Here is a 14,602-nt window from a genome sequence, read left to right on the forward strand (position 1 = left end):
GGACCTTCTACATATAGAAAGTCTGAGCAACAGCTCCTCCCAATCTGTGATGGCTCATGCAAATAATCCCTTGATGCTGCACTCATTGCATGGTGAGCATGCATATGTATCTGCCCCTTTGTCTTTGCAGATCTGAGAGATGTCCCCATCAATTGCAGCTCTTCTTGTTTTGTATTTGGATTCTTAGGTCTCTAGTGGGATTCCTCTCTCATTCTTCTGTCTCTACTGTGCTTTTCAATGACAACATTGACATATATACTTGAAAGGAACTGCTGTTTCGAATTATCAATAATCCCACTGCAGATCACTTATCTTTGTGAGATGTGACTGTAATTCCTTTCTGGTGCACTGGAGCAGAGACAATGTGCCCGTGCTGATGAAGTCTCTGTTTACAGTGTAATTTTGAATCAATGGTTCCTGCTGACTGGTAAGTGGAAGGTGGAACCAGTCTATTAGATGCAGGCTGAAGTATTCAGAAGAGAAAATTGATGATGAGACAACAGAATGGCTATATTGAGGCTGGCCCAGCCATGCGGCAGTGTGAAGCTGCCTGCTTCAGGCTGCACTGTGAGAAGTGGGATGGATAGATAAATGGTGTCTGAATAGTACAGCAAGACTTTTTAAAGTCTTGGCCCTAGCAGCAGATGGGGGGGGGAGATGCATTTGGGCTCTGCTGCAGGCAAGGGAAGGCACCATTTGGGATCCACTTCAGGCAGCAAAATGATCACTTCCGAGCACATTTATGTTTTCTCAACCCTTTCCTCCTTCCAGAGAGCTAAGAGGGTAACAAGATCTGTGTCACCCCCAAGTTTGGTTATTGCTGTGTTTCTTGCCCAGATTGCCTTGATGTACTGAGGTGCACTAAACTCCATTTCTGTGTGTGTCCACAGAATGCAGTTGGTGGGGGAGAGGGAAAGGATTTTTTCCCGTATGGTATGATGGGTCCACAGGGACTGTCACAGCAGGGAGGCTTTTACAGATGAAACATGCTACAGAAATGAGCCAGGAAATATTGCCCAACAACTTGATCTGGGAGATAGAAGCTATAATGTCACTCAGAAATGCTAAAAGTATTCCACTGTAGGTTGTTTTAGAAAGACACGGCTGATATAGTCATGACCAAGCAGAAAACCCTAAGAGATTCTGAAATAAATATACGTGGGTTTCCAAGACAAATTTCCCAGCAGGGGAATGGATCATAGCTTTAAAAGGAAGCAGCTTTCATTTGAATAATATGTTTAACTCTGGCAAGAAGCCTCCTTTTGCCTGAGAAGCCATGTGTAAAGATTTGGTATAACTAGAGAATGCCCCTCTCAGCCTCTCGCTTGCTCCCTTTCTCCAGGGCACCTTGTACGTAGCTTCGTTTTTAACTGAGATCAGCAACATGGATTTGTACAGGGAAATGGAGTTGAAATGATATCACACTAAGCTAAAAAAATGCTCCAAATGCCACAGGAATTACATGTAGAGGCCCTGTACGTACACTGAAGGTGCAAGCAATTTCCTCAGTCTTGCTACATTTAAACAACATAACAGCTGAGGCTGCATAAATGGCAAGCAACATCCTTAAACCTTGGCAGAGGGAGTCGAGATGAAAGATCTGCAATATGCCAGGTATCCGTGCTCATACTCCACCTTACACTCCCCCCAATACTAAATGCCTTTGCTCACATCCCTGCATCAATCCCTGACTCCACATTTTGGGTTTTAGTGGTATGATTTAGGACTAAGGGCTCTGCCCAGAACACATTCCCATCGTACCACTGATGTGCAAAGTGGAATCCAACAATTGGCACAAAAGAATTTGGCATCCCAAGAATGTGAGCATTATTTTCTTGTCCTGGGGTACACTTTTCTGCCAATCCTATTTGCAGATATATGTATGAGAAATTCTTCAAGAAGTTTGGAAGCCCTGTTGAAAAGCGTTGAAAATGTACTACAAGCTGACAGCTGAGGGCCAGTTCCCACAAATATGGATCCAGAAGTCTCTGAATCCAGGCTGAGCTGAGCATGTGGTGAAGAAAGCAGGCAACTGTTTTGCTGAACACCAGCTCACGCTCACACCCCATGTTTGTTGCTGCCAAAGCCAGGTGGACAGATAGTTCAACAAACATGGGTTAGATTCATGAGCTGTATGTGTAGAGAAGCAGTGTGGCATAGCGGATAGAGTGCTGGACTACGACCTGGGAGACCAGGGTTTGAATCCCCCCACAGCCATGAAGCTGACTGGGTGACCTTGGGCCAGTTACTGCTTCTCAGCCTCAGAGGAAGGCAATGGTAACCCCCCTCTGAATACTGCTTTCCATGAAAACCCTATTCATAGGGTTGCCATAAGTCGGAATCAACTTGAAGGCAGTACATTTACATTTTATGTCTAAGAAAGCAGTCAGTGAATTGTTTGATCAGATTGTTAAAGCAGCCCATCAGATTCCAAGAGAAGTTCAACTATTCTCTTGTGCCAGTTTGGTTGTAGGAAGATCCCTCAGAAACTCACAGTCAGGCTGGGCTTCCAGTAGCTGTGACTGCAATAGACACAAGCCTGAAGTCACTCTCCTTTTTTGTTTCCCCATCATCTAAGGATTTGCTCACAGTCATCACTGCTGCTATTTTTAATGTTCCTATCTCTGCCTATTTTAATACCTGAGCACCTGAGTGTGATATAGAAATGTTATAATTTGACAGGCCTTTCTCCTCTAGCTTGGGTTGATGAAAGACAAGTTTAAACTCCAGCTTCAGTCATTTGATCTGATTTGCAGCAAAGGGATGTGATTTCAATACCAAGCAAACTCCTCAGCCTACCCAGATCAGGTGGCCGGGCCCGTGGGTCCTGTTTTCTTCCCATGTTTTTTGTTGCACTGGCACTGTTACATCCAAGGTTTCATGACTCCAGATGGCAAGAAGGGGGGCAGTGTGATATAACAGTGAAAGTGTTGTGCTAGTCATGATGGTGGCTATGCACTACCTCTGGTATCAGAGGCAGCATATCTCTGAATACCAGTTGCTGGGGATCATGAGGAGGAGAGTGCTGTTACACTCATGTCCTGCTGGCGGGCTTTCTATGGGCATCTGGTTGGCTACTTTGGGAAACAGGATCTGGACTAGATGGATTTTGGGTCTGGTCTAGCAAGGCTCTTCTAATATTCTTATAGGGAGACCCAGGTTTAAATCACCACTCAGCTGTAACTCTGGCTGGTGACCTTGAGCCAGTCATTACCTCAGCCTGATCTGCCTCCCAGGTAGGGATGGGTGACAGTTCCGATTCAGTTCGCATTTTAAGCAGAATTTATGAAATTCACAATTTCCAAAACAATATGAGAACCAAAACACAGCCATCCTTCGGAATTCGCATTTATTAGAATTTTGGGGCGCAGTTTGCCAACTAAACAACATGTACAAAAATGCATATATTAGGAGAAAGAGGATATATGAGTGAAAATAACATGCAAAAAGGCATGAAATGATGAGAAATGGCTTGCAAAAATGTGTACCTTTGTCAAAACTGCCTACAAAAATGTGCTTATTTGGAGAAATTCACACTAAAATAGTGAAGAATTTTCATGAGGACTTTTTTTAAAAAAATCGCAGATCGCAGTAGAAATGTGGAGAACTGAATCTAACATTGGACAAATGAGAAACTGGGAGAACCGAAAGAGACAGATCTTTCCATCCCTACTTCCAGGGGAGCTGTGAGAATAAATGGGGGGGGAGATCCATATACTATGCCAGCCCTGCAGTTACTATCTCAGGTATTTGCTTTCAGTGAGGGAATCTACAGTGACTGGAATCCACCACCCAAGCCTCAGTCTCAGACATGGATCCTTCCGCTGTTTATGCTTTTGATCCACAACCAAAGTGTTGCATAAGCTCAGTAGCACCTGCCCAAATCTTATGATCTAGAGACGCAAGGCAGGATGTGTGTCCGTGGCAATCAGGAGGCACTCTTCAGTTATATCAGCAGCATCATATGACAGGTGGGGCAGAGGGCAGGGAGAGAGAGAATTGGTCACAGCATGACTCCTAGTGTCTTCCAGTTCACTTGACATCTGTGAGTTTTCCCTTGAAGTTACTATATGCCAAGTCCGACAATTGGTTCATCTAGCCCAGTACTGTGTCAGCTCTTGACTAACAGTGGTTCAGGGTCTCAGAGAGAGAGGTCTTTCATATCACAGGTGCCAGAGTCTGAACCTGGGACCTTCTGTGTGCAAAGCATGTGCTCTGTCTCTGAGCTATGGCCTCTCAAGACATTGCTGGTACAAAGCAACCATTGCAAAGCAGGTGTTCTCTTTGTATATTGGGAACTTGATGTGGCTTCAGATAAGCTACTGTTTGGTGAAAGGATCTCAGGAGATGCCAGGGCTAGAACTTTGAACTTTTGGATCTGTGCTCTTTTACCCCACATGGTGTCCCATGCTTCCTATAGGCATAGAAGATGCAAGATTGCAAAAGCCCAGCTTCCCCCAATCTGCTGCCCTTCAAATGTTATTGGACTGCAACTCCCATCAGCTATAGGCAATTAACAATTGTGATTGACAATGGGAGTTGTAGTCCAAAATATCTAGTGGGCACCAGCTATTGGAGAAGGCTGCAAAAGACTATGGACAGTTTTCTTAAGAGAGTGGAATCATTCTTCCAGCACCACCAGATGTTGTGCCTGCAGTGAAAGGCCACCGTCCAACACAGAGGTAAGTGATGAAGCTATTGGAGTCACTCCATTCTGTGTTGAATTGTGGCTGTCATTTTTCTGTAGCAGCCCAAGCAGAGCTGTAGCCTTTCTGATCTAAAAATAACTCTGATAGTAAGATGACAAATTACAGTGCACGTTAATAGAAAATTACACCACGTTTATAGTGAAAGCACCAAGGGCTCCATTTAGATATAATCATTGTCATTATCACTGTAATTAAGGACAATAATATTTTCATAATGAATTCTCAAAAATGATTAATGAAGGACCATTTGTCTAAGAGTTTAAAACAAGGGAGGCAGACATGGCTGATGTCAGTTCTCCAAAGTGGGGATACAGCAGCATGCAGAGAGTCAGGCCATGGGGCAAGGGGGGTGAAGTGTAGGGACTCTTCTGTGAGATGGTTAGAGTCAGCAGATTTCACCATGATACCATGAACATGAACCTCAATATGGTTTTCAAACTGGTCTTCAAAATTGCAAATTGGGTCATTAACTATACAGAGTGTATAAAAGAAAATGGCCGTAATTGGAATGAAAAGCTTCAGCTATGCATTATTACTCCACATTAAGTGTTTATTTATGAACAAATTTTTAATATTTTTGCAGTCTGCTTAGTTCACCTCTGTGTTTCTAATGGTACACTCCCAAGATGAGATGAAGGTGATCAGTGAAAAGGAGCCTAGAATAGGGGATATAGATGGTGAAAAGCTGAACTGTTCTCTGCTTTTATCAAGCAGTGAAGGAAACAGGAGACTAAGCTACCTCACACTCAGTCCATTTTATGTAGATTACAGAGCAGGGGTTGCCAAACTAAGCCTTTGAGCACCCAGAAGCTTTCCCTGACATCCTCAGGGTTCCTTTCCCCCACTGAAACTAGGCTTTAAAAAAGGCTTCTGTTGTAGCCAATAGAATAAGTTGTGTGGGTTTGTGTGTGACTTGTGTGTGACTTTGTGTGGTGTCCGCAACGGTATCTCTGGTTTGCAAATGTGCCCACAGACTCAAAAAAGGCTGACGACCACCAAGTAGTCTCAAGGCCCAGGCAAGAAGATAGCAGAAAGGCAACTAGTCCATAAACTGGACTCAGCTGATAAGTGGGCTTGTTCATGTTCATTTCACAAGGGATCCAACAGTACAGAGATATGAGCAGTGAGTGGCTTGTTCACCTACATTTACTGTTACATAACAAGAAGCCTGTCTTCTTAGCATCAGTTTGGCAAAGGAACTAGCATTCTGTGTGCACCATATCAGCACACTCTGCTTTCATTAATAATTGCAATGGACACTGAAGAAACAAAGCCCTAGGTTCCTTATTTGCAGCTTGGCTAGTGTCAGCTTGAATTACATCTCAATGCAAGACTGGACGAACTGATGGGTGTAACTGAACCATGGCACGCCAGCGCTCTTTCTTCGTTCTTACGGCTCTGTTTCGATGGATATCTTCTTTCTCCCTGTATTGCAGAAAAGCCACGGATGAACAGCATCCTCACCTCTGCCACTGAGCCCTATGATCTGTCCTTCTCCAGATCTTTCCAGAACCTCTCTCACCTCCCACCATCCTATGAGTCTGCAATCAAGACTAACCCAAGTAAATATTCTTCTCTGAAGAGATTAAGTAGGTGTCTGCTTATTTCACTATCTTGCTACTCACTGTGCATGGTTAGGGCAGAGCCCCCCAAATTCTTTGGGTTGGTGACCTTTCTTTCATTGTAACAATCTTTGGCTTGGTGACCCTTTGTTCATCATCCTTTCCATCTGAAGTGGGCCTGCAGACAGAGACAATCCACTCTGCGACACTAGGATGGAGGATAGCTTGCACAGATGTTGCCTTAGTGGCCTCTTTTCAGGAGTTCTTCATATTTATCAAGCATACACTTAGTGTTGTCCCTCCTTGACAAAGGAGCCCGCCCAACTTTCCACTCATTTTTTTTCACTCAAGGATTGGGACAATGCAGTTTAGCCACTTTACATGCCCTGTCCCTGAATAGATCACTTACTTTATTCTTCCTATGTACTCTGGGGCAGGTCACTTATCCAAAATCATGGGCTAAACATCCTGGCCCAAACAGTAGTAACAGATTCATTTCACTGCATCAGGGACACTTGATTATCCTGAGGCCTGAGCCAAAGTACTCCTGAGCCAATACTTCAGGGCAAATTGGGGGGGGGGATATGCTCTATTCCCAAACCCCTCACAAGGTACCTTTCATTTCTTCTTCTGTGACAGTTCAAATTTCTCGAAGGAAGTGAGGCTACAGACACCAACTGGGGATACAGAGAGAGGAATCCAATTGCTAAGGCAGTGGAGTAGAGTAACTTGTCCTGTTTTCCTGCACTGTGATAAGAGCCACTAGGAAAGTCTGGCATCCAATTGCCTGGATGACACAAACAGACTGCCCTAGCTTCTAGCACTGTGCGGTGGCTCAGTGCAGGAAGAGTCTCCTGTATTGTGTAGGCCCGGGGTGGGGAACCTGTGACCCTCTAGATGTTGCTGGACTACAGTGCCCATCACCCCCAGCCAGCATGGCCAATGGTCAGAGATGATGGGAGCAACATCCAGAGGGCCACAGGTTCCCCATTCTTGCAATAAGTAATTGGGCAGCTCTCCCTATTTCCCAGAGCTGCGCTGTGGGATATTGCAGCATGGTGCAGGATGGAGTTTGCCCAACTGCCCAGGCAATGCGGAGACAGCACATCTCTGTTGTTGTGCTGCAAGGCTATAGCACAGCACAGGAAGACAAGGTGGCAGGTTGTCTGGGAAACATAGTGGAGCATTTCTTTCTCCCTTTTCCTGGCACAGTGGATGAATTGTGCCCATTACCACCCCCAAATATCCATATGATGGAGGGTTAGCTTGGCCATCTATGAAAGAGTCTTTGAAGTAGGGGGTTATGTTTCAGCTCAGCCCTGCTTATCACTGAAGTGAAATCATGATGTCATCTAGTATCCAGCACTGGATCTAAGTCAGTTATTGATTAATGCTTTGACCTTTTCACTGATAACACTGCTTATGCCCCTTCAAGTATTCTTCAATTTATCCAATGCTAAGGCTACAGGATATGTGCCTTCTTCAGTTGTTGTTTTTCCAGTTGGTAGTCTTGACCCATTATGTTTTTAGAGCACAGCTTTGTAACTCTTTGTTGCTCATACTTGCTATACAGCTGGCTTGTCCAGGAGATCATTATAGGCTAGCCTTCCCTCCAATGTGACAGTTTTGCATTACTTTATGTTGAGGAGCACTCAACCATTTGAAATGCCGCCTGCAATCTGAATGATACAGCCTTTAGCAAGAGATACATCACAGGGGGCTTTTGCTCATCCATTATAGCTCTAACTATCTGATGGTCACCTCAAGAACCCTTTGGACTAACAACACTTTCAAAAGTAAATGAAACCTTGTAAAGCATGACATAGAGTGAGGTGCTACAAGTGTGAGCAATAACTGGACCAGGTCATGTTTTTAACAAAAGCCCTACATTTGTCTTTGTGCTTTGGGAGCAGAACATTCATCTATGAACCAGAGTTCTCCTTCTCTCCATCACAACAGTGGCCTTCCTTCAGAATGACTTTGGGGATGAGCCAGTAAATCATTCCTCCCTTCACTTGGATGCCTGAAAGATTGTGAAATGTCCTAGGATATGTTATATGACAGGTGGTATGCAAATACCATAAACAAACAGAGTACATTTTCATCAAAAAGAAATCAGGAAGGCGGGAAGCTGAATTTCACACACCGATGTGAACTAAAATCTTTGTCAAGATCTGCAGGTCTGTAGTTTGTAACATAGTAAGTTTTGTTTTTCCAGTTTATTAAAGCCAGAAAATAAGCAGCAAACCCATTGCCCCAATATTTTTAAAGTTAAGAGGCCACTCTCTGAAATCATCAGTAGGACAACGGTCCTTCCATTTCATCTATAGTTTAGCACTGCAGCATGGCATGCGTGGGGAAGGCGGGGAGGGGGGTTCAGTCACCAGTGCAATTGAAATGAAGTGCTGGGCAATGCATGAAATATTTCAGAGGGAATATAATGCTCTTCCACAGCTTTTTTCTTCTAGTAGTTTTTGTAATAGCTTATTATAAATCAGGGATGGGGAAGCTGTGTACTTCTAGATGTTATTAGTCTGTAGTTCCCATCATCCCTGGTCACTGGCCATGCTGTTTGGCACACCTGGAGGGCCATAGGTTCCTTATCCCTATTATAAATGGAAATTAAGAAAACAAAGGTATAGAAACAGCTGCTGAGGAATTGTGTATCTCCACTCTGCATTGAATATAAAGGTGTATTTACTCTCTCTGTGTACAAATATACCCCATATTTTAAAAGGGTATATTCCACAAGTGGAGAAGTCCTTATATGCTCCCAATGATGGAAGTGGTCTAGAGTACTACCTCTACTGCCTGTATTGTGCACTTAACATATTGACATCCTTTTTTTTGCCTTTCACCCTTGCCTGACGTAGTACAATTCCTTAACATGACCTTCCCCATCTCCTTTCTCCACACAGCTGACAAGGAAGCTGAGGAGTATTACTCCAGAAAGAGGCACCTTCCAGACTTAGCAGCAAGAGGGACTCTCCCTCTCAACGTCATCCAGCTCTCACAGAAACAGGCCACTCAAAGGGAGCGGCCACGCCGCGTGATGCGGGCCATGTCCCAGGACCGAGTGCTATCCCCAGAGAGGATCATGCCGGAGGAATTCAGCATGTCTTATGAGCGGATCCTTTCTGATGAACAGCTGTTGTCCACCGAGCGCCTCCACTCCCAAGACCCACTGCTCTCACCAGAGCATTCGGGTTTTGGAGGGCAGTCCATGTCGCGGGCTTTGTCACACTCAGATGTCTTTGTTTCGACGCCTGTCTTGGATCGCTACCGGATGACTAAGATGCACTCCCATCCCAGTGCCTCAAATAACTTGTACAACACCTTGAGTATGAACCAAACATCTGCCAAGCGCCAGGCATTCGCCTCCCGGCGGCACAACACAGTAGAGCAGCTACACTATATCCCAGGACACCATCACCATTACCGCACAGCCAGCAAGACGGAGGTGACTGTTTGATCAGAGACACTGTGCATTATAGATAATCCATATATGGACTGGGGTGGCTTTAGTGCCCTACACTGCAGTGGCCTTATGGCCAAGATAACCTCTAATTCTGTGTCTGAAAAGGCAGGCTCTTCCAACAGTCCTGTCTGTGTTGTTTTGAAAATTCATCTACATATTATTGACATAAGGAGGAAAGAAAATGAACAGGGAGAGATGATGCAGGTAAAGTTTCCTGACATGCTCAGTTTCTGTCAAAGAAAGCTATATAGATCATGGCTCCTTTCAAGGGCATGCCTGCAGCTATTCTCTAGCGTTTGCCAAGCAAGAACCTCTAGGGCCATCATGACAGATAAGAATCTCACACAAAATTTACTGCCCTGGGCTCCTGCTGGGAGGAAGGGTGGGATATAAATCAAATAATAAATAAAATTGGCATAATTTGACCAAATTGGCAAGCCTTCCAATCTGGCACAGTGGGATTCTGTTGTGATCCTAGTGCTTGACAACTGTGTGGTTTTACCAAAAACTGTCTAGGTGTAGTCTCTTCTGAGGCCAGTTCCTGTTAAGTCCACCCTCTAAGACAGAAGGCAAAAACCCATTCCATGTCAACAAGGTTCTTCCTGGTCCTTGGGGAAACTCCAGTGGCCAGCACTGTTACCCAACTAACAGACTGAGTGACAATGGCTGCCATGGGTGGGAAACCACATTGTTTTACATGTAACTGTAAAACATAACTACTCTAGTGCCTATAGACTGCCAGCCCTCTGGATGGTAGAAGGAGTGAGATGGCTTTGTTTATAAGCACAATTCTGCTGGCAGGTGTTTGCCAGCCCCCACCTCTTCTTCCATCCATCCTCATATATGTAAATCCCCAACATGTAAATATATATTTTTTAAAATAATTGCTTCTCACTAAAACAAGAGACACCCAAACGTCATCCATTTTAACACCACTTAGCAGCACATCCAGGATTCTCTCCAGGATAGACAAGTTACAAGAGATATGGAATAGCTGTAGTCTGAGTATCATTCCATGAAAATCTGATCACAGCTCAATTTATGCTTGGTTTCTTCAGACTTTCAGCTACCCCTGGAAAATCTCAGAAGACTAGTTATTGTACAAGATGTCTTAGAAAGTTTTAGCTTCCCAAAGCTTTTTCATTTTATCCCTTCTTCCCAAATAGCCCAATATTATTTTTGGACTGTCAGTCTTGCTGCATCCTACTCCCATTCAGCAATTCCTTGTTCATCTTTTATACCAGTTGGGCACATTGTGCAGCCACTGTGCAGTGGTTATTAGACACTGGGTGTCTGTAAAGTCTTTCCAAGAAATGTTTATAGGTCCAACTTTTGTTGGATTTTGAATATTTGGGACAGATATAAATTCTAATTGGCATGTGTGTTGAGACTCCCCATCTCCCTGCCTAGTCCTGACCTCTGGTCCAGCAGCTAAATGTGATGGCCAAGCCTGTGTAAATCCATGAAATACGTGGAATTCCCACATTAGATAGGATCTCACAGAGCTTAACAGTCTAAATATGTGCATTGAACAATAGTTCCTGATATTTGTGGCCTTCTCTGCACAGTCCCAGGAATTCCCTTTCATCAGATTTCTCTTCAGGTGGCTTTGCGCTTGGGATTCATTTTCTCTCTGCATTTTTTCAGAGAGGCTCATGTGTGAAAAGTGATGCCCTGTCTCTTTTTACCGACCAGGTTTTGTGTGTAGCATCAGCCAAAAAGCATCTGCAGAGTTGCTTTTTGTGGGCATGTTTTGTTTGTAGGCCACAGATTGGAGCCATAAGAAACCATGTGCTTTGCTTAACAGAAACTGGGCTGGGAAGGAAAGAAGACAAGGGCCATGAGTCATGGTTGCTCATGTCCTGCTCTTGAGCAACAGGCATGTGCTCTGAAGTGCTTGTCACTAACTGCAGTGCATGCAGGTGTGGGCATAGCAGGGTGAAAGAGAGAAAGAGGCAGTTTTCTCTGAGCACACCATAATTTCTACCATTTTCTATCTTCAGTGTAGTCTTCAAACATGTTTGGTGCCCAACACTATGGACAATAAAAGCTGTTAAACTATAAGAGTGGGACTGCTGTGGAAGCTCACCAGAAGTGTAAGAGTTCTGTCTGTCATCTTGAATATGGAGTGTCGAGTATATAGGGTGTCATGTTGATGTTCCATTCTGTACACCAGGACAACATGGCTACCTGGGTGAAACAGGTATCAGAGCAGAGGGGTGCAGTTCCTTGCAATGAGCAATAGGATACTACAGGTAGGCAAGACAGACCTAGTTATGAGTGCAAAGATGTGCATAAGGTAGCATGGGAAGGTCTCTTTGCCTTCCAAGGTCACCACAAATCTGTTGGAACACTATTCCAGTGAGGGAGGTACAGATGGTCAGTCATCCAATATTGTCTGGCTCATTTTCAGATCATCTCCTGGCCTACTGTACTAACACAATCGTCTACAAAACACTCTTGGTCTGATCTGCTCTCGTTTGTTGGGCCTTCATCATACAGGATGCAAGCACTGTAGTAATGGATCCACTCAGCTGCTGTTACATTATGAGAGTTGCACTGTCTCACCCCCTGCAGAAGTGCTTTTTTTGTGTGGCATCCATGCTGTCTGCATAACATACAAAGCAGGCCTTGGCCTCCCAACAGGTAATATACCCTACTGGAATCACCAGCACGTCCTTCTGTACAAGCCCTCTGAAGACAATGCAGAGCCATACGGTTACCCTGTGAGTTCTCCCCAAAAGTCACATCCATCTGGGATTTGGTATAATGCTTGGAACCATGGTTGGATGTGTTCAGAGAGTTGCTATAAGATAGGTGGGCAGGCGAAGTGAGCAGCTCCCATTGCTTTGCCCCATTAAGTGGTGGTTTTCATTTAGAGCTGTGCTGTGAAGTTGGGTGCTTCAACTGGAGCCCCAGTTTCAAATCCAAATACATCTGGATGTACAGCCCATCAACCCAGTGAAGCTAATGATTGCTTGGATGCTGCTTGAGCCAGGGGGAGTTAGTGCTGTAACCTTGTGAGCAATGTAGACAAGCAAAGAGCCCTTCAGGTTCTGGGAGTACCAAATCTTTTACATCTTGCCTAAATAAAGGTGCAGGGCCTTTATTTTCAATTTATTTATAAGAAGATTTATATCCCCACTAAAGAGGGCAAAATCCACTGTCACACAACCAAAAGTCTGCTCACGCAATGGGCTTTCCTTTCCCTCTACTCCCCTGCCCTCCTCTCGTCAAATACGCTTCAGACAGAGCCAGGAATGAAGATACACAAGAGAGCCTTTCCAGTTGAGCTCAAGAGTGTGCAGGGTCATATTGGAAGGGGTAACCCTTCAAGTACTTTGGGATCAGGTCAATTAGGGCTTTCAAGGTAATAATAACCACTGTTTGAATTTAGCCCAGAAATGTGTCACTACCTACTGCAATTGGAACAGGAAAGGATCCACACATTACAAACAATCCAACTGAGAATTTTCAATGCAGCATTATGCAACAATTCAAGTTTCCAGATGTTTTCCCAAGGCATCCCCAAGTAGTTGCGGTGGTTTAGGTTGAATATAAATGTTATCACTTGCCTAAATTTTACATCCTAACCCTAACATTTTTTTTTAATGGTTATGGAGTAACCATCTTGCTGTTCCAGACGTTGTCTTGCTGCTGAAGTTGCGACGGACTACTCAGTTATTGCAGTGGGAAGGCAAGGGAGCCCTGACCGTTTCAAGGGTTGCAGCAGCACAACTAAGGTCTGTGATATCAGAGCTTTTAGCTTGGTGGGAAATGCCCAGATAAATACATGCACGTGTTTGCTGTAAGCAGATCGCACTATACTATTATTATTATTATTATTATTATTAATTACATTTGTAAACCGCCCCATAGTCGAAGCTCTATGGTTGGTTTACAACAATTAAAAACATTAAAAACAAATATACAAATTTAAAATCACATTTTTAAAAAAACAATTTAAAAACACATGCTAAAATGCCTGGGAGAACTTGAAGATGAAAGTCTCATATACTCAGATGTTTAATTTTTGCTGCCTAATACTGAGGCATCTCCTCAGCCTTCTCATTTCAAGAGAACAGCAGAAATGCCCATACTCTCATTCGAAGAGCACAACTCTTTGAGAACTTCTCGGGGAGTTTTTTTATATATATCTGCTGGTTTCTAGAAAATATTCAGCTAGAGGATTGCTTCAATAGGGAATGGACAGATGGTTCTAAACAGGGAATGGACTGGTGGCAGGAGAGAGCAGGAAACGTGGACGGCAGTCCAACCAAGCTACATACTTGTGCAACCCTGCACACAGTAATGAGAGTGGGGCTATGTGCATGCCAGCTCCTTACCACCACCATGGTCCCTGCCATTTTCCATGAGTTGGAAGGATCACCTTCTGAAGTAGGAAGACTTTTCAACTCACATAGGCTCCCCACACAATTAAGAACTAAACTGGATGGGGAGCCTACATGAGTATGGCAGGTTCCTACTGTAGACATTTGCCTCCATCTCGTGTAAGACAATGACAAGAGCAATTCGGTATGGGGGAGAAATTCCATTTAAACCCACCTAATCCACACTTTCTGAAACAATACAAGAACAGAAACATAGCCATCCTTTTCAGTTTGCACTTCTTTTATTTATTTATTGTCATTTGATTTATATCCCGCCCTTCCTCCCAGCAGTTCTCTAAATTTTGCAATGCAGTTATCCAGCCAAGGAATATGTACAAGAATGCATTTTTATGTTAGGCAAAATTGCATACAAACATGTATATTAGGGGAAGTTTGCATTAAAATGCTGAAATGAATGTTCATGAAGACATTTTAAAAAAAGCAAACTGATGTGGAAATGTG

The 14,602-nt window shown here is 43.9% G+C and overlaps 1 protein-coding gene across 1 annotated transcript in view; it reads left to right on the forward strand.

Moving 5' to 3' along the window:
* The window catches only part of SHISA6 (shisa family member 6), a 359,347-nt gene extending 349,604 nt beyond the window's left edge, over nt 1-9,743 (forward strand). The window contains exons 5-6 of the mRNA XM_061616529.1: nt 6,146-6,298; nt 9,190-9,743. Coding sequence (XP_061472513.1) covers nt 6,146-6,298; nt 9,190-9,743 — 707 coding nt within the window. The remainder of the gene's footprint in view (nt 1-6,145; nt 6,299-9,189) is intronic.
* Nucleotides 9,744-14,602: the final 4,859 nt, after the last annotated feature.

This window comes from Rhineura floridana, chromosome 3 (genome assembly GCF_030035675.1).
Source record: "Rhineura floridana isolate rRhiFlo1 chromosome 3, rRhiFlo1.hap2, whole genome shotgun sequence".
In the NCBI taxonomy this organism is placed as follows: domain Eukaryota; kingdom Metazoa; phylum Chordata; class Lepidosauria; order Squamata; family Rhineuridae; genus Rhineura; species Rhineura floridana.